The 21,052-nt window shown below is 36.8% G+C and overlaps 1 protein-coding gene across 8 annotated transcripts in view; it reads right to left on the bottom strand.

The window, feature by feature from the left end:
* AGFG1 (ArfGAP with FG repeats 1) overlaps nucleotides 1–21,052 on the bottom strand; it is a 79,312-nt gene that overhangs the window by 31,077 nt on the left and 27,183 nt on the right. For all 8 annotated transcript variants that reach the window (XM_049101393.1, XM_025463287.3, XM_025463292.3 and 5 more), the window contains exons 3-4: nucleotides 3,523–3,638; nucleotides 143–305 (exon numbers count right to left, since the gene is read on the bottom strand). In XM_049101393.1, the coding sequence (XP_048957350.1) occupies nucleotides 143–305; nucleotides 3,523–3,638 (279 nt within the window). The remainder of the gene's footprint in view (nucleotides 1–142; nucleotides 306–3,522; nucleotides 3,639–21,052) is intronic.

Raw genomic sequence — 21,052 nt, 5'->3', positions numbered from 1 at the left:
GATTCTTTAATATATTATAAACCATTAGGATAGAATGCTATTGACATTTAAACTTATGCTACAGTCTTAAAGAATTCCCAATTTCACGATACTCACTATCCTTCTTAAGTAGAAGCTTCTACAAAGACTTGAGACTACTCACCTGACTAGGTGTGCCCTTATTTAAGTGCAGAGCTGGTGCTGAATCTCCTAAGAGAGACTTCAGTGGTTTGACCTCAGGTGTGCTGCTTGTGCTACTGGCAGAGGACCCTGAAATAGATGCATGAACTGATGCCACCACTTTGGCTTGTTCTGGAGGGACATACCTAAAACATATGAAAAATTAAGCAGACAGTTACCTAAGAAAAATGTAGCAAATACTATGCTTAAAAATGATAAACTTAATTCTCATTTTTTACAAGATTATTTCAACATTAATCTTATTTCAAAACCCTCTTAGAACTGATTGCATAAGACTGCACCTAACTGAAATACGCATTTAGCAAGGGTACTAAAGACTAACCACAAAACTTGTTTCAATTATAATTTTTCTTAGAAATAAATAAAATATAGTAACTGCTTTTTTTTTTAACAACAGAGGACCTATAGTTATTCATTACTATGAGCAGTTAAAACTCTAATTTTCATAAACTAAAGTATCATAAGATCATAAATAACATTTGGGAAGAGAGAAGAAACGAAAAACATTTATTACATTACAGTTAATAGTCTAAAATATAAAGGTCTATTACAAATCTAGGAGAATAAGATCAACAACTCAATTTTTAAATAAGCAGAAACAGTTCACAAATGAAGACACAGAAATGAAAACATTTGTAACCTTAGAAAAATGCAAATTAAAATATTCACATCTGCTCTGAGCATAAATTTTATAAATTTTGTTACTAAAATATATATATAATTAAATATATAAAATATATAAAAAGGTCTGCTCTGTGTCCCAGAAGTACAACTTTCGGAAACTTCTCTTTAGGGATTAATTGAATAATTAACACAGATACATGTACATGCATGTTTTCATAGCTAATTTAAAAAAACTGGCCCCATATCAAACATTTATCAAGAAAAATATACTCAAAGGGGAATACTACAGAGCTACTCTTGTTCTGACATGGAAAAATGTCCCAAAGACTTTACAGGTCTTTCAGGTTTGATCTCTATCATGTAAGTACAAGATTTGTAAGAGGAAGAGAATAAAGAAAGGGAAGAGAGACAGGAAGAACACAATCTCAAACATCACCAATGCTAATCTCTAGGGCTGGGATCATGTAAGAGCCTTCGTTCTATTTCTAGGTTTTGTCCCACCCTACCCTACTCCCCACTCTCCACCCCCATATTACTTGGAGGACTTAGGAGAGAGAACAGTGGTTGAGAGCATCTATGTGTTCTAGAGACAGAGTTCAAATCACAGCTCTACCACTCAACAGCTATAAAACCCAGGGCAAACTACTTTAACCCTTTGTGCCTCTGACTATTCATCTATAAAATGGAGATACAGCTATGAAGTATGACCAAGTTAACACTTGTAAAGTACTTAGAACAGTTCCCAGTACAGGTGTATTAGCTACATAAGTGTTAGCTATTATCAAACTATATAATAATAACAACACAACTGCTTTCCCAATTAATGGGACAGATGCAATATGAAAATGAAAACAGGAAGTTATGTTTTACCATAATCTGGTGTATTCACTGATGATATCCATATTTGAGTACAGTCAAGTCTTATGAAAGGATAAAACCAGATAAAACTATATAATTCAAACATTCATCTGACTAAAAGTAAAAGGGTTAGGCTTGTATAGCACAGGAAGTGAGTATGAAAACTGGTCAATTTCAAAACCCCTTCAGATCTAAGACTATAGCCTCAAGGTTTTAAGTACAGTGAGGATCTTTAGGGAGAATATACTTGCACAGTGCTTATGTCATCTTAAAAACCCACCACACACTGCTCTCTCATTACAGATATGCAGCAGCCTGAGTTCAAAATGCACAGGGTCTGGCCCGCCTGAATGTGGGTCACTCTGTCAAGGTGCCCACCGTTCGAGTGTGTATTTGTATCATTTTTATCATTACTACATTGTTTTTCTCAGGACAGAAAAAGTAAAATGAATTATAATTATTTGAGGTTTACAGTTTTTTGGGTTATGGTCTGAATTAATAATTTTATTATTATTACCATCATAAATGCAAGGAGGGAATCTATGGTTTTAAATCTATCAACTCTTACGCACACCTTTCTTTCACTAGCGGAAGATAAACTATCTGAAACCCTAGCTAAATTCTATTCAAACTAACTTTCTGAGTTAGTAAAGCTGTCGAAAAAATAAAAAATTAGGCGTTGGCTATCCAAGGAGAAAGGTCTAACTACAGGATACAAGGTCTTGGAAATTAAGACCTGAAACAATAGAAGGATAATTATACACTTCATTTTAAGAGAATCATTTATGCCACCACGTTTTTACTATTACCGTAATATGCTTTTTTATCTGCATTCATACCTAACGTATCTAGTGCCACTGAATGTAGCCCTAGCTCTGGCTAATCCTGCCTTGCAGAAGGTAGTCTCCTCTAGAGAACAGTAAGAATCCAAGGTTCGTAGAGCACATAAATCAAAGCTGATTCTTTCTAATGTGTTCACTGAATGAGGGTAGAGATATCTCACCCATGAACCACAGCAAGTACTCCCTAAGGATTCCCTGGGTTAAAATACAGCTCCTCAGGGAAACAAGCAGCCATTATTTCCTCCTCATCTAGTCCCCCCTATTTGTGACTCCTAAATTTTCTGAAGCCCCTGAGAAGGAAATAATACACCAGTGAATAATGAGTCTTAGTAAACTGAATAGTGTTCATATAGCTAAAAATGATGATTCCAAAGTAGCTGAACACTAGCTTTAGACATATTTCCTGCTCTGCTTTTTAAAAGGCTTTACTAGCTGTAAGTCCAACCTGTTTTAACTTCTTTTTAAAAATTAACATCTGATGGATTTAGTCAGGGGAGCATAAATGCTCTCATCCTAACCAGGTAGTAAAATGACTTCTTGGGTGAGAAGTGAGGATATTTTGAGCAAAGACTTACTGCAAAATGCAATTAAGTGGATGGATTACTCCACAAGAGCTTTAGCACAGTGCATACTATATAAAAGATGCTAAATTCTTGCTAAATGAATGAATATTTTAAGAAAGAGGCTGAATAAATCTAGAATGTCTTGAGAAGCTTATAGGGCTACAGAAGGATTTGAAAGGAGGATCCCTCTAGCTTTCCAAAAATGGGTAGGAAACCTGGGAATAAGGAAAAAGGAAGGTACTCTTAGGCACAGGTGACTCAAATAGAAGTCAAGACTTTTAGAAACCAAATGCACAAAAATGCCGGGATATAATGAGTCTCTACCTACCTACATACCTAGTTCCTTATTTCCTATTTATCTAATTTTAATCCTTCCTTCTTTATGTCAGATTAATCTTACCCATAATTAATATGAATTTGGGAGTCTTTGCTCTAAATACAAACTATTCACTCACCATCTTTTCTTTTCATACTTTTCTTGTAGGAACTCTTTCACTTTTTGTGGATCCCTGAAGTCTGGAATTGCTGAAGATCTATCATCAAATAATCCTAGCCAAATCTGTTTACAGACCTTTGGAAAGAATTAAAAAAAAAAAAAGTGTTAAATTCAACATCTTAACTTAATTAAATTTTAAGGGAAAATTAGAATTCTTTCAAAAAGCTAACCTACTTAATACCACAGCTTTCAATGAGAATATTTACCACAAAGAAGCACCAAATGAATAAATTTATTTTAATATATTCCAGTATGCAATAAAATCTTAGCAAAAGTATCATAAAAAATAACACTTCATAGGGGAACAACTAGTGAAATGGGATTTAAGAGGATCTGGGACTTGCTGGTCTTGAAGTGATCACACTGGAAACCCTGAGCAAAGTCATGTACCTTTATAAACCTTAGAGTTCCTTCACCCCATAAAACAGAGGAATTAGACCAGCAGCATTTTCATGGATCTTTGACAGATTTTAAAAATCAATCAAAAAGAGGTGCCTGGTTGGTTCAGTCAGTAGAGTACATGACTCTTTTTTCTTCTTTTTGGATTTATTTATTTATTTGGGAGCGAGAGTGAGCGTGCATGCATACATGCACACAAATGGGGGCAAGGGAGAGCAGAGGGAGAGTGAAAGAGTCTTAAGCAGACTCCCGTTGAACACTGAGCATGACGTGGGACTCAATTCAACCATCCTGAGACCATGACCTGAGCCAAAACCAAGAGTCAGATGCTTAACCAACTGAGCGACCCAAGTACTCCTAGAGCATGTGACTCTTGATCTCAGGGTCATGAGTTCAAGTCCCATGTTGGATGTAGAGATTACTCAAAAAAGAGAGAGAGAGAGAGAATATAAATCAACAACACCTGAATGAAAACTACTAGAATCATAAATGATGTGAGCTTAAATAAAAATAACAATAACAAAAATACAAGGCAGATACAACTCTAGCTTTATAATTACCTCCTATGCTTTTCCCCTAACAGCTAAAAAGTAACTTTTTAGAAAAATTACAGGCATGAAATGATGCAGAACTCAAATAGAACACAAAGAGCAGAGAATCATAAAGAAAACTGATAAGGTGGATTTCAAAATTTTAAACCACTGCTCTTCAAAACACTTAAAAAGTATAAAGGCAAGCCACCAATTAATAAAAAGTATTTGCAAAATGTGTTAAGAACCTAAAAGAATGTGAATCCAAAGTACATTTAAAAATTCTTAAAATTCAATTATAAAAAGCTTGTCAGAATAGTCCAACTGAACACACACTTCACAAAAGATACACACACTGCAAATATGCATCCCCAAATCCCTAGTCAAGCAGAAAATTAAAATGACACCAAGACTCCACTACACAGACACTCATAGATACCACTAAATGGCTAAAAATAAAGATTAACCATATCATGTATTGGTAACAATACAGAACAACTGGAACTCTCAAGAATGTTAAAAAGGTACAACTACCTTGGCATGACTGTTGACAGTTTCTTAAAAGTTAAATATATACCTACCGTATGATCAAGTCATCCCACTTCTAAGTTTTACCCAACAAAAATAAAAACACCTATCCAGGGGATCCCTGGGTGGCTCAGTGGTTTTGCGCCTGCCTTTGGCCCAGGGTGCGATCCTGGAGTCCCGGGATTGAGTCCCGCGTTGGGCTCCCAGCGTGGAGCCTGCTTCTCTCTCTGCCTGTGTCTCTGCCTCTCTCTCTCTCTATGTCTATCATAAATAAATAAAAATAAATCTAAAAACAAAACAAAACAAAACAAAAAACACCTATCCATACTCAGGTTTGTGCACATATGTTCACAGCAGCTTTACAGATAACTCCAAAATGGAAACAGCGCAAATGTTCATCAACAGGTTAAATGGATCAACTTTGGAATATCCAAGTAGGATACTATTCAGCAATTAAGAGGAATAAACTATTGATTGAATAAACCTCAAAGTAATTATGCTGAGAAGCCAGACTGTATGATTCCATTCATTTATATTTTAGAAAATATAAACTTATCTATAGTGATAGAAAGCAGATCAGCGCACACATTACAAATGGGCACCGAAAAACTCTTCAGGTTGAGGAAAATGCATGTTGTCTTGTCACTATAGTGATGACTTCACATACATCAAAATTCATCAAAATTATATACTTTAAATATGCACAAGTTATTGCAATTGATTATTTCTCAGTAAAGCTATCAGAAACTAGTCTATAAGTTTCCAAAATCATATTATCTTAAAAAAATATTTATGACACTGTGAAAAGAACACAGTATCCTGTTTCAAAAAGTCAAATAAATATTTGAGGAATCAGAGAATGAAAGGCAGCAGCATACCTATCAATCTTACCTGCTCACTGAAGTGGGTAAGTAAAAGAAGGACTTTTTCCTCTATCTGTACCTCAAGCATGTTTCAAGACAACTTTTCTTATACTTCCCTCCTACTCCAAGCTCAGTACAGATACTATACACAGCATCACTGAGGCAGTGTAGCTGCCTCACACCTAAATCCTAGGCTAAGGCACAACCTTGGGCAAAGCCCAAAAAGTGCAGACTCCCAGAAAGGGTGACGCAACTTATTGCCAGAAATACTATCAACCCCGTGAGGGCCAGTTTCTCCAAAAACTATTTAGCAACTTAAAAAGAACCACACAGGACTCTCCTCAGTCAGAAACCTGACCAGTGATTCTCCAAAAATGTAATTTTGAAGGAATCTGTGGCTTTACAATTACATGTATAAAGGGATGATTGGAAATTTCTAATTCTTTTATCTTAAAAATTCCCAAATGAGAAAACAAGAGACATGGTAATCATTTGTCCAAATCAAAGAATTATTAACTGTAACTGACACAATTAGTTCAGGACACTTTACAACATTTAGTCTTTGCATTCCAAGAATCTCCATTAACTACCATATGCAAATTTTAAATTATCAACTGGTAGTGAAAAAATAACAAATATACAAATAAATAAAAAGGAGATGGGCTGAAGAGAGATCATTAAGTTACTGTCTTGGCATTCATCATGGTAATACAAAGCAAAGATGAAGTGCTTGATGGTAAACTTTATAGACAGCTGACATTAGCACCCTGTAGGCCCTGCCACTCAAAATTCTGTAAAACTGCTACAGTTCTGCTCCTACTCTCTGACTGGAAAAATCAGCTGCTTTAGGGACATCTGGGGTGGCTGAGTAGGTTGAGCGTCTGCCTTCAGCTCAGGGTGTAGTCCCTGAGTCCTGGGATCCAGTCCCACACTGGGCTCCCCTCAAGGAGCCTGCTCTTCTCCCTCTACGTCTCTGCCTCTCTCTGTGTCTCTCTCATGAATAAATAAATAAAATCTTAAAAAACAAAACAAAACAAACAAAAAAACCTAGCTGTTCTGGTCCACTACAAATTCATCCTCTCTCACTATCACAGTCACTTGACATTAGTCAGTTCTTACTTCTATGTTAACCCACAGTAACTATTTTCTATATTGCTCAAAATCCTAACCATAACGGCTACTCTTGGCAGTTGAATTTGTACCTTCATACCTAAATGAAGTGGCTCTCAAAATGCATTCCCCTGGGGCACGTGGGTGGCTCAGTCAGTCAAGCATCCTACTCTAGGTTTCAGTTCAGGTCATGATCTCAGGAACAGAGGATAGAGTCCCAAGTCAGGCTCTATGCTCAGCAGTTCGATTTTCTCTCTCCCTCTTACTCTGCCCCTCCCCCAGCACATGCGGTCTCTAAAAGTAAGTAAATAAATCTTACAAAAAAAATAAAATATATTCCCCAATTCCCTGGACCAGCAACATCAGTGTTACCTAAGAACTTGTAAATAAATGTAAACTTTCAGGACCCATCTAAGACCTAAGAAATCAGAATCTCAAGAGACAGCTGCCCAGCCATGTGTCTCAAGAAGTCCTTTGGGTGACTGGGAAATAGGTCAAAGTCTGAAAACCAATGCTTTAGTAAAATCTAGGCCAGAAGATGGAAACTTCCTTTCCATTTATATACAAACACTACATATAGTTTTCAGTATTCCTCAAAATTTTGTAGTCACTAATCCTATCATTAGGCAACATTTATTTAAGAGAAACAGTGTTCCAGGGAAACATCTGAGAAAATGTCACAGTCTCTGTCTCGTTGAGACCCATTCACATTTTAGTTCCTGAAATACTGGCTTCTGTTATTATTCTACTAAATAGTAACTGCACGTTCAGGCTTATAGATTTCTTGATAGGAAAGTATAAAATTCTTTTTTGCTTGTTTTGTTAGTAAACTGAAAAGGGACTGTTTCTCCAAGTTAAAGGAGAATGGGAGAGTAAATTACTAATACAGCAAGCAGTATGGAAGCCTATGGTCATTAAGTATTACAGTGAAACCAGTCATAGAAGTTGTAGGTTTTCCTCCAGCTCCCTCTGGCTATTTAGGTACAAAGCAGTCAAGTGCTGGCTTTAATCAAGGTAAAATACAACAGAAGTTAAAAAGAAGTGGTTATAACAGACCATGGATCTAAGGTGAGAAAAACGCAGATAAGATGATGGAAAACAAAGAAGTTTAGCCTCCAGTTATACCAAAATTGTTGAGAGTCAGAAATTAGAGGGAATGTGCTGGGAAGAGAGAAGTGGAGGTGCTCAGAGAACAGGATACCTGAACTTGACCTCTGAGGGGGTGATACTGTTATTGATAAAAAGTCCAAAACAAAATGCAGAATTATTGGAGGTTAAGAGGTCAAGGAATTCAGAAGGCCAAATTATCTAATATTATGATAATCATGTGGATATCGAGATTGGCAGAAATGATTAACACTAGTAGAAAAAAGACATTATGTAAGGAGCTAAAATCTTTAATGAATGAGGGGTCTGACAGGTATGACTGCAATCAGAAGCCACAGCAGTTGATAAAATCTACTGGCACAAGTAACATGGGGCTGGGGGACCAGAAACCCCACTGAGGAACAAGAATGATACTTAAAAGCCACCATCTGGAAGAGCTGCACTCTTGATGGAATTAGTTTTGATAATCTCTTTGAGAGTGGTGGATAATCAGTTCTAATTATAGAATAAATGTGATGGATGGGGGGAGTTCAGAGCCTAGACTAGGGAACCAGACTGAATATAAATTCCAACTCTATTTATTTATTTTTTTAAGATTTTATTTATTCATTCATGAGAGACAGAGAAAGAGAGACAGACAGGCAGAGGGAGAAGCAGGTTCCATGCAGGGAGCCTGATGTGGGATTCGATCCCGGAACCCCAGGATCATGCATGCCCTGAGCCAAAGGCAGACACTCAACCGCAGAGCCACCCAGGCATCCCTCCAACTCTGCTTAGTCATAGAACATGCTTCACAGGGATGGTGGAAGGGTTCAATGAGTTAATAGGTGTTTTCCACTCTGGAATAGGCATGCATATATAGTGAACTTTAACTAGTATTAGTTAATATTACTTTCAGAGGTAGATTATGGAATAATGAGGTGAGCAAGGGCTGGAAAGTAGAGGTCTCCTCAGGAACACAGGAAACTATGAGTCTCCCTTCTTTTCTGCTGCAGACAGAATCAGAGTTGTCTTGATAAAATAATCTCCCTCCTCCAAACTTCTGTAGCACTTTGTACCTCTCACATGAGACTCATTACCAAGTGTCTCATATTCAAATTACTGCACATGTCTCATGTACTTTTGAATTCCCTACAATACTTAAAACAAGGGGTGGTGCCATACTGCGTGTTCAGTAAACGTATCTTTAATGCTCAAACCACACATCATTTATTTACTTTAAAGTAAAATTACACATCAGCCAACAGAATAAACTCATGAAATTGTCAGGATATTTTTTTCCTTATTCTAGTGCTAATCCACTTTAGAAGAATGGAAAATATTTTAAAGCATACTTATGAGTCAGGGTTGCCACAGAAAACAGTGGTATACTCAATTTGGCAAATTTGAAATAAGTTTGACTATTTACAAAGCACAGGGAGGCTGTAAGGAAATCATATGAGAGTACAGTTCCCCACATTGGTAATGGCAGGGCCCAACCCCATCCACTTGCAGTGAAAGAAGGCCAGGGAGAGGTCAGCAACCTTAAAAGGAAGAGGGCTACTTGAAGGGAGTTTGACCTTTAATGGAAGGATGCAGAAAGTAATACAAGAAATCCCACAGGGAAGAAGAAAATAAATATTTTAATCTCTTCCTCCTTCTCCTCCTTGATCTGCTGACCATACTCCCCCATCAGCTAAACCCAAGTGGAAGCCAGGAGTCAAGAAAACCAGTTTGTGTATCCAGATAAACCAGCTACCTGGAGCCAGATCAGGGTAAAGACCAGAGCTAGAAGGGCAGATGGAAGCTATCCAGCACAGCACCCAAACCATGGTAATAAATACACGCAGTGGAAGGAATTTAACAAACTCAATTATGGACACCAGAGATAGGAAACATCCATACTAATTCTCAATTACTCATATAAAAAAAAAAAGGAAGGGTAAGAAAACAGTCCTCTACCAGGCTTGAGAAGGAAAATAGATACGGGTAGAGATTATAGCTTTATAATCCCCTCATGGACAGCAAAATAAAATAGAAATTTGTGTGAGTGGGAAGATTACTGATTCCATGGTACGATATAATTATGGCATTTGATAATATTACCCTTAAAATAGAGAAACAATAGGAGACTTAAAGAATTGAAAATTTCATGAACAAGTAACTAATACCCACTCTTTGAAAGCACAAAGAAAAACTGAACAGAAATAAAATATTAACAGGTAGAAGTCTCAAGAGATACTATGTATCATCAATACATTATTTTGCCCTAAAAAGAAAGTTTTTTGGCTTAATTTGCCCTAAAAATCCCATATCAGAAAAATATCTCCAATACATGTTATGACTCAAGTTAACTACTAGAAAAATAAGTTATTAACATTTCCTATACCCATCCAGCCTACATTAGCATGACTATGCTAATATTTCTAGGCTGGAGGGTATTTCTCCATTATAGCCTATCTAAAGGATATATATTAATTAATAATGCTTAGAGAAACAAAGACACTATCCATAGGACTTACGCAAGAGAAACCAAGAATTCTCCGTGTATATATCTTTTCAGGACTGTACTGTTTATTGTATATGGTTTATTCAATCTTAAAATTTGGTTTTAAAAAATGCGCACAAATTAGAACATATGCAACTGATAAGCTTGAAGAGGCACTCTCAAACCTTATGTGCAGATCACTGAGACCAGAGCCTTGGAGAACCAGACACATAAATGGATATGTGAGGGAATATGACTTATATCAAATCCAATTTATTTAATCTTAGGCTGTTGTTGTTTTTAATTTAAGCACAAACTAACTTATAATGGCTTCCTTAACATAAAAATCAAATTCTTCACAATTTTGGCTCCAAAGGAGCCTTGATAACTCTGCAGATTTATCTTCTATCATCACTCTTTCCAGCCACATAGATCTCCTATGAAAGCCTTCCCTGAACATCCAATCCAAAGGGGGCAATATTCTCCACACCAAATGTCATACATTCATTACTACAATATGGTATTTCTTTTCACCCCCTTTATTTCATAGCTTCTGAATGTAAATTTCATGACGCAGGAATCTTCTGAATCACCACTACTTTCTTCTCTCAATGCCTGACACACAGCAGACACTAAATAAATAACCTAGCCCACGAGTGAAAGCAACTTCCTATCAAGTGTTGAAATACATGAACTGCAGAAATTATATTTTCCCTTTGCTCCATCTAAAATATACATGCTGACCTAGAACATTTGGCTTACCCACTTACTCATGCAGAAGTAATAAATTCACTGATCCAAATTCTCACATTCTATATAGACCAGAGGTTAGCAAATTACACCTCACAGACTAAATCTGGCCTACGGTCTGTGCTGGCAGCTACAGTTTCACTGGATGACAGCCACGTGCACTTGTTTATCTGCCTATTCCGCTTTGTTGTGTAGCTACAACAGAGACCATGGTCCACAAAACCTAATATGTACTGTCTAACCCTTAACAAAAAAGGTCTGCCAACCCCTGATTTACCTGAAACTATGGACTTACTATAATACCATCCCAGCATCCAAAAATAATAACAATTTAAATAGGATAATAAATAAAAGCTTGTTTTAGAAGCAAGAAGCTAGAAGGGCAGATGGAATAACAGAGATGCGTGAGGAATAACAGAGATGAAACTAAAAATGAAAGAAGCCTTTCCCTGGAGGAAGAACTTTCCAAGAATGAGGAGTATCTAAGGGCCAATTTATTATATAGACCCACTCATTAGAGACTACAGGAGAAAAAGAACCAGAATAAGTTTCATGTAAGGATTAACAGGTATTTAACACTTGTTTTCTAAGTAACTGATAAGTACAAAGAAATAGAAAAGATAAAAGCAGCAAATACTTAGAACTCTAGAGAGAAATTAAATGCAGTGGAAATAGCAGTAAAAGTTACCTGAAAATATCTACGGTCTGTAAAGGAGACCAGGAGCTTTAATTCAGAAACCTACTGTGGCCACTTAGTAAAAGGCAGTATACACAATACACAGCACATTCCCATACATGATTTCATTTTAGACTGTGCTCCAGGTAGGTTTCAAAGAACAAAAACCCAGCTATAACAGTTCAGATAAAACAAGTTTACACAGGAAGCATATAGCAACACTTCAAGAAAACAAAAAGTTTATGGGAACCTGGGCTGCAAAAAGAAAACCATCTGGGACCTAGACTATCTCTCTCTGTTGCCAAAGCTCCTCTCCACACTTGTCCCACCAAACACAGTTTATCACCTCTGATTCTCACAGTATGTCTACAAAGTCACTGCTCTTATCTTAGTACACGATTTTTTTTTCCCTGTTTGTTAAGACTGCACATGGCCCAAACATATAGTGTCTTTTTGGTTTAAGTGACTCACCATTTGAATCCAGCCTCTGTGAATCTTAATTCAATTTCTTAAAAGAGGAAGGATCTGATTAGTCACCGGCCCCTAAGATTAGCTGTCCATTCCTGGTCCAGTAAGCTGTGTGTTTTATATCTTTATTTTGTGTTTTTTCCAAGACAGGGAGGGAGTCTCTCCCCTTTCTTCCATCAGCAAGGACCATGAGCATGGTAAGCACTCCCAGCCTGAAACACACCTTTATTCATGAATGTGCTTTGCAAATTATAAAAAGCTTTATAAATGTAAAATTTTTAGTGAAGTCACATTAGTTTCGAGAAAGGTTATCAATTGCCCTACTTTCGTGAACTAAGATGACATATGTAAAATTTATGTAAACAATTGTTCTTTTAACTTTGTCTGCTATGTCTTTAAAAAGCTTCCCGGTATTCGTTAAATATATCAATATCTGATTTTTCCACTGCTTTTAGTATTTAAAGTCCTTATACATTTAAATGTTAAACAGATAGCTATATTTTCTATTAATTTTTATGGTATTCTCTTGTGGCTTTTTATTGTCTACTCCCAAGTATATACATCCTTAAACACTACAATTTAGTCTGTTTCTAAGCCACAAAATAATTTGTTTTACAGAAAAGTTGCAAGTGTAGTAAAAAAGAACTCCCACATACCCCTCACCCAAAGTCTCCAATGTTAACATTTACTTTACCATTCTCTCTTGAGACAAAATCTTTTCTGAACCATTTAGATTTGAACCTTCTCTTCCCAAGTGTGTATCTCCTTAAAATAGGGGCATTCTTTTATATAATCATAAGCAAAATTATCAAAATCAGGAAATAAACATTTTGTTTTATTATTATCTAATCCACAGACCAGCCAATTATCTTAATTATGTCCTTTATAGCAAAAGGAAAAAGTTCACCCAGTACAGAATCCATAACCATCTTGTTGCCTTTAATCTGGAACAGTTCCTTTATGAACCATCCCTTCATGTGTCTTTGTTTTCATGGCCTTGACATCTTTGAAGAATACAGGTCAGGTATTCTGTAGTATGTTTTTTTTTTTTTTTTAAGATTGTATTATTTATTTATTAATGAGCGACAAGAGCGAGAGAGAGAGGCAGAGACACAGGCAGAGGGAGAAGCAGGCTCCATGCAGGGAGTCTGACGTGGGACTCGATCCCGGGTCTCCAGGATCAAACCTGGGCCAAAGGCAGCGCTAAACCGCTGAGCCACCTGGGCTGCCCAGTATGTTCCCTTTTTTAGGTTTTCTCATGACCAAAATTTATGTCACGCACATAGGTCATGTTGTCTTTCTCAGTGCATTATATCAGGAGACACATGATGTCATTTAGTCCCTCCTGGGTGATGTTAAGTGACATATGCCAGATTTCTCCACACTGAAGTCATGATTTTCCCTTTGGGATTAATAAGTATCTTGTAGGGAGATACTCTGAGACATTTTCCATATTTTTACTGTTTTTGCACTTTTAAATTTTAACTTTAAAATATTTCTGAAATTTATTTTAGTATATTACGTTAGTTAACACTCTACCTGACTTGCCCTTTACTGAATAACCAATCCCTTCCATACTGTACTGCTGAAATTCATGTATTTTATAATAACTTGATACACTTGATATATATTAAGATTACAGCATATCTCGGGATATAGTCTATAGATCTGTGCCTATTCTAGTTTCAGACTATTGTTATTACTGCATTTATATTGCAAATTATTGCCTATAAGCACAGATAGAGCCAATCCTATTTACTCTTTGGTTTACAAATTCTTCTCAGTTACTTACTTCTTTGCTTTTTTTGAATGAACTTTAGAATCACCATCTAAAAAGAAAAAATTCACACCAGTGTTTTGGTTTCAATCATTTACACTTAACTTGTGAACCTCTTAAAGCACAGCATTCTCAGTCCCAAAGATAGTTATGAATCTTATATGCAAGACTGCCAAGAAGGAAAGATTAAACCAAAGGTTTTCGTTTCTCTCCAAAGAGAAAGTTTTCAACTTCTGTATTTTCCAGAATGTAACCAGAACAAGATACTCAGCAAGGAAGCAGAATGGGCAAGTTAGCCTAAACATATTTCCTTTAGAACTGAATATGAAGAACAATTTTATGATATGATATGAAATAAGAACTATTTGTGGATTATCAATGGTTTGAGGATAGATAGCATCAATACCAGTAAACCACCTCCAACAAGAACACTACTCCAATGTTTAACTCAATCTATGGCTCAATGATAATAATGGATTTGTACTGACACTTGTATTGTCTGGTTGTCCTGGTGACTGAAGGCATGCATTTGCCAGGCAGCTGACTGAGACTGGGGATGTAGACTCGGGCTGAGGAATAGAGAGACTAAGGGGCCCAAATGCAAAACAAGCCTCTGAAGTAAACCTGATCTGAACCACATTCTGTAAAAATTAATGATCAGAAGAAGAAACATTTAGCTGTCTTTGAACATTTGCAAATACAAGGATGGCTCACAGGCTAATAAAAAAGGAAACAAAAAGGAAAAGGAATATTCAAGCAAAGCTCTTCTAAGCAGAAATGAGGTTTGAAGAAGAGTTGAGGTTTTTAAGTAAGGTTTCCAAAACAGATTATCTTAATGTCCAAAGGGGACAATTTGAGCATCAATAAGAATAACTACAACAGAGAAACACATCAAATAACTAATTTCATAATGGTATCAAAAAACACACACAGCTAGTTGGTCACTGTTGGAAGATGCTAGGGAACTAACTCATTTTGAAAACAAATACTGAGAAAATAGCTTTATCTGCACTACGTAGTTTTACTGTGCTTTAAAAAGAATAAAAGTATTAATGTAAATGACATTTATGAAAATTGCTACATTTTCTAAAACCAAAAATATTAGTGAAAAAAGTGGCACTATTCTACATCTTTGCAGATTTCATTAATACCGGATTAAACATTAGACAGTGGATTTCTCATCTACTTCTGGATCTTTACATTATATAGCTTCTGGAAAAGTCTCCTGTTTACTCAGGAGAATGAAAGTAAAAATAGCAAATCAAGTCTTTAAATTATTATTAAAAATTTCTGACATTACAGAATCCCTGAGAAGGTCTCAAGGATCCCCAACAGGTTCCCAGATTTTACCTAGAAAACCACAAAGTTAGCAATCACCACTTTACAACCCCAAATTAATGGATGTAGGAATAAAGAACTGCAGCAACAGCTGCTAACCACCTCCCCCCCCAATACAATGTCTACCCATGGAATACATCACCCAATCTATGAAACACTGGATCTTCCCCATTCTTCAAATTAAATATGAATCTATGAAGCTACTAGATCCAACTATCAATTTACAGGTAACTACAATGACAGAGGACTACTGACACTATCACATGGACAGAATCAGCAAAATCCAGACACTGGAAACTACTAAACAAAAAACTGGGTTGGGAGAAGGGAGGAGCAAGAGAGGAGAAGGAGAGGTGAGGGGGAAGAAGGAAAAGAGGGAGAGAGAATAGGAGTAAATAAATGGAGGGGAAACTTACAAAAAAAATAATTTAAAAAGGCAAGCAAAGCAGGTTCCACTTCCAGTCATGTCATAATAGCTCATATTAACACCCAACTCTCCAACAGATGACAGCTATAAACTCTGCACACACAGTGCAAACTATCAGAAGACACTAAAGAGCAACCACAGCAAACAGAAACTGGAGAGGAAAACTAGGGATTTGCTGGTTTTTTTTTTTTTTTTTTTTTTTTAAGATCATCACTAGAAGGCAGGACCCAGTCAGTATGAAGCAGAGCTTGTAAAACTCAAACAGAAATCCACAAATCTTAAAAAGGAGATTGCTGCAACCAGAGCAACTGAAAAGTGAGAGGCAAATCCAGGAGGGAGAGAGTAAGAGAATAGGAGGCACAAAACTTGCAGGACAACTCTGCCCAGATCTACCCAGATCTCTGGCTCACCCTTGACCTAAGCATGTGTGGGGCTGACTCCAAGCAATTAGAGACTAAAAGAACAGAGATTTTAACTGGTATCCACCATGAGAAGCAGAATTTGCTGAAGTAAAAAGTGAGAAAAAGAAATAAACAAAACCAATACCTTTTGAAGGAACAAAACGGATTCCAGAGGCTCTACAACCTACCTTTTCCAATATTCTGGATATAATCCAAAATCACTAGATTTATACAAAGAAACAGCAAAGTGTGGCCTACAATCAAAGAAGCAATCAGCAGAGACAGATCTGATCTGATCTGATATGATATGATATGATGAAGACTTTGGAATTAGCAGACAATGATTTTAAAGTAGCTCATATCCCCATATGTAAGAGTTTAAAATGAGTAAGACTATGAAATCTTAGAAGAGAAATAAAAACTATTAAAAAGAACCAAATGTAGAGTCCACAACTGAAAAATACAAATTAACTCCAAATAAAAAACTGGAGTATGGAGATAACAGAAGAGTCAGGTAGAGATAAATAGAAATTATCTACATCTGATGACTGGAGACTGAGCTGAAAAAAGTAGTTAAATAAATATGAACACATAAATAGAAATCTGAAGAATGAAAGATTGAGAAAAAAAATTAACAGAGCTTCAGGGACCTGTAGGACAATATTAGAATGTATAACATATGCAGGTGAAGTCTCAAGTGGAGAACTGAGGGAGAATAAGGCAGAAAAAAGTATCTGGGAAAAAAAGGTCAAAATTTTTCCCAATTTTAAAATAATTTTGGGTGCACCTGAGTGACTCAGATGGTTAAGCGTCTGCCCTCAGCTGGGACATCATCTCCAGGTCCTGGGATCACGCCCCAAATTGGGCTCTATGCTCAATGCTCAGCAGGAGTCTGCTTCTCCCTCTCCCTCTCCTCCACCCCCCCCCCGCCCCCTTCATGCTCTCTCAAACGAATAAGATCTTTAAAAATAAATAAATAAACAAAATAATTTTGAGACCAAACTAACATTCACAAAGCTCAGCAAGCACCAAAAAGTATAAACCCCCCCACACACATACTTGTAAAGCATACATAGGTACATCATAGTCGTACTTTAGAAAACAAAGAGCTTCAAAATGGCCACACTATAGAGCAACACAATATAAATATCAGATAATACACTCTTTTCAAAGAAGGAAACAGTATTACCAAAGGTAAAGAGAGACATTGTGTAATGACAGAAAGACACTTTTATCAAGAGGACATAGTAATAATAAATATGTTGGCCCGAACAAGTTTCAAATAAATGAAACAACAGGGAAAAATAAACAAATCCACAATCATTAGTTAATTGCTCTATCAGTAACTAATAAACTATCTAGACAAAATCAGTAAAGCAGACCCTACAAGAGCTGAACAGCATTATCAGTCACAAACTTATTATTGACGTTTACAGAACACTATACCCAACAACTTCAGAAACACATTCTTTTCAAAAGCACATAATATGCTCACCAAGACAGACTGTTATGTGATGGACCATAAAACAAGTCTCAAAGAATAAGAAAGGGTTGAGAGAACAAACAGAGAATGTTCACTGACAAAAACAGAAATAAATTAGAGACTAAGAAGAGACAGTAAGAGACATAGAAATAGAAAAACACCAAAGATGAGGAAATTAAACAATCACCTCTATATAATCCATGGGCCAAAGAAGAAATCACAGGGGAAACTAGAAAACATTTTGAACTGACTGATAAAATACAATATATCAAAATTTGTGCAAAGCAGGTAAAGCAGAGGATAAAGAGAAATGTATTGCTTTAAAATACTAGAAAAGCTGTCAAAACAATTTTAGATTCTGCCTTAAGCAAAGAGCAAATAACACAAAGCAAACAGAATAAATGAAATAATTAAAGAGAAAAACTGTTATAGAATCTATACACATTTAAAAGAGGAGCTCTCAAGTTTATGTCAATAAATATGGTAACTTAGATGAAAGAGGCAAATTTTCTGAAAAATCCAAATCATCAAAACTGATACAAGAAACAGAGCATCTGAATAACCACAGTGGTCACTTTCATTTTCTGCCCCAGGGACACTCAGATCCCAGCATTCCCTTCTGTCCTCAAGAGCCCGTTCATCTCAATTTGAGCAGCTGGCCAAAGATGACGGAGTCATCCACTGCCATGTTAAGATTCCAATACTTGGTGCAGAAGATGCCAACAGAGGAAGGAGGAAAAGGGACAGAAGGGAGGCAGCCCAGGCTTGGTCCTCATGCCAAACAACAGTAGATCTCTAACTGGGACATATAAAAACAGGCAATAAGCCAAATTTGAGCAGGGGTGTGGGGAATAGAGTTTGCCAACTCCTAATTTAGCCATGTAGAGGAATCTTCAAAGGAAGGGAAACCGGAGGACTTGCGCTACCTGACCTCAAGATTGACTGGTGTGGTACTGGTGTAAGGGCCAATGAATAAATGAATGAAACTGAACAAAGAGCCCCGAAACATACTCATACTTACATGGTCATTTCATGTTTGACAAAGGTTTCAAAGCAATCTATTGAGGTAAGTGTTTTTAACAAATGGAGCTGGAACAATTGTATATATTCTAAGAAAAATAGAAACCTCAACCTCTAACATACCATATATTAAAATTAATCTGAGATTAATCATAAATATAAATGTAAAACATAAAGATTTCAATGCTTCCAAGATAAAATGAGGTTATTATGATTTGGGAGTAGGTAGAGATTTCTTAAAACAGCTGAGAAAGCTGTTCACTATAAAACTAAAAATTGATAAAATTCATCAAAAAGACAAACTTCTGCTTGTCAAAAGACATCAATAAGAAAATAAATGAGAAAGCCACAGACTGAAGGAAAATATTCACTAATCATAGAGAAGAATAAACAAATTCTGATCTTCAGATCTTCTATTCATATAATAGAAAAGTATTAGGTAATAAAAAAGGAACTACATGTGTTCACAGGCACAACTCTCAAAAAAAACTTTTACACAAAGAAGCACACTTAATTTAGATTTATGAATACAAATAAAAACCAAAACAGTGGTTGCTTCTGGATGAGGCAGAGAGTAAATAAGATGGAATGGCAAGGAACTTTTTGAGAAGACAGTCAGGTTCTGTATCTCTGCAGGGGTCTAGGTTATCAAATTGGATGCATTTATCAAAACTCTTCCCAAGGTAAGATTTTTACATTTCAGTCTATGTAAATTATACCTCAAACAATTTTTAACAAATACTGAATTCCAACTAATGATATCCTAAGATTTAAGTGGTGATATGAACCAATGTTTGCAGTTTACTTTGAATTTTTTTTTTTTTTTTTGCACTTTACTTTGAAATGTAAGAAAAATATAAGATGGATGAGCAGCCCCAGTGGCTCAGCTGTTTAGTGTCGCCTTCAGCCCAGGGCATGGTCCTGGAGACCTGGGATCGAGTCCCACATCAAGCTCCCTGCATGGAGCCTGCTTCTCCCTCTGTGTCTCTCCCTCTCTCTCTCTCTCTCTCTCTCTCTGTCTCTCATGAATAAATAAAATCTTTAAAAATATAAGATGGACTAATAGACAGATACACAGATATGTGCTAAAGCAAACATAGTACAATATTTACTGTACCTGCATAAATTTCCCACTTTTATGCATATTTGAATTTTTTATAATAAAATGTTACAAGGTGGAAGGGGCAGAAGGTAGGCAAATGTGGCCATTATGCTGTGGCTTTGAGCAGCCTCTGCCCAAGATGAGATCTTGGGATTCTGAAGACAATATAGCATGTAGCTCAACCTGGCAAGCAGAGCCACTACTGCCCCACCACACTCACACTTCTGGAGACCCCCCCCCCCCCACCTGCAGTAAGACCTACAGCACCATGCTGTAACAAGTTCTGCAATGGAAGATGACTGCTCACAACCACCTTATCCTTGCAAAGATCCTTGAGTCACAGGCCAGTAGGAGACTCAAGAATTGGTGGAGCCCATGGTCCAGTAGAAGACTGACAAGATATCATCTAAAACTTTAAGCAGTTCTTGCTGGGCATGGCCTTTGTTTACTCCTACCCAAAGTTGATATTGCCTGTGCAGGATGGCTTGAATTTCATGAAAAAGAACAAAGAAATCTTCAATATCATTCCCCAAAAATACCAATACCAATTCCTCAAAAGTCTATGCTATGGCCCCAGAACCTGTTTCAACATTCTTCTTACCAATTCATAAAGTACCATATAACCAGATGGCATCCTCTGCTGCCAAGATGAATGCTAGTGGCTATACTGGAAACCAAACAGTTTTCCTGCTCTGTAGTAAGAACTAAACATCAATTGTTAGAAGGCTATATATAGCAGCTGATGCTGGGGCAGTGGAGGAGACATAGGTGAAGGACTATACCTCTGACGTGTACCACTTGGACACTTGTGCTGCAGGTCTGACTGTGAGGCCTAAAGTCATCTGAGCTCTTCTGTTTCTCAGAGACTTAAGATGGCAGGGCCCCCAGGCTACAGGGTATCCAGCCCCATTGGGCTGAGGCCCCCACAATCCTAATGCAAAACTGGCTCTATCCCACAGACCAAGTGATACAGGCTCCAAACCATAATCATCTAGTCTCTGATCTCTTATCAGCAGTACAGTTTCAAAACCCATATTAACCAC

This window comes from Canis lupus, chromosome 25 (assembly GCF_003254725.2).
Source record: "Canis lupus dingo isolate Sandy chromosome 25, ASM325472v2, whole genome shotgun sequence".
NCBI classification, from domain to species: domain Eukaryota; kingdom Metazoa; phylum Chordata; class Mammalia; order Carnivora; family Canidae; genus Canis; species Canis lupus.
This window is presented reverse-complemented; position numbering and strand designations above follow the sequence as displayed.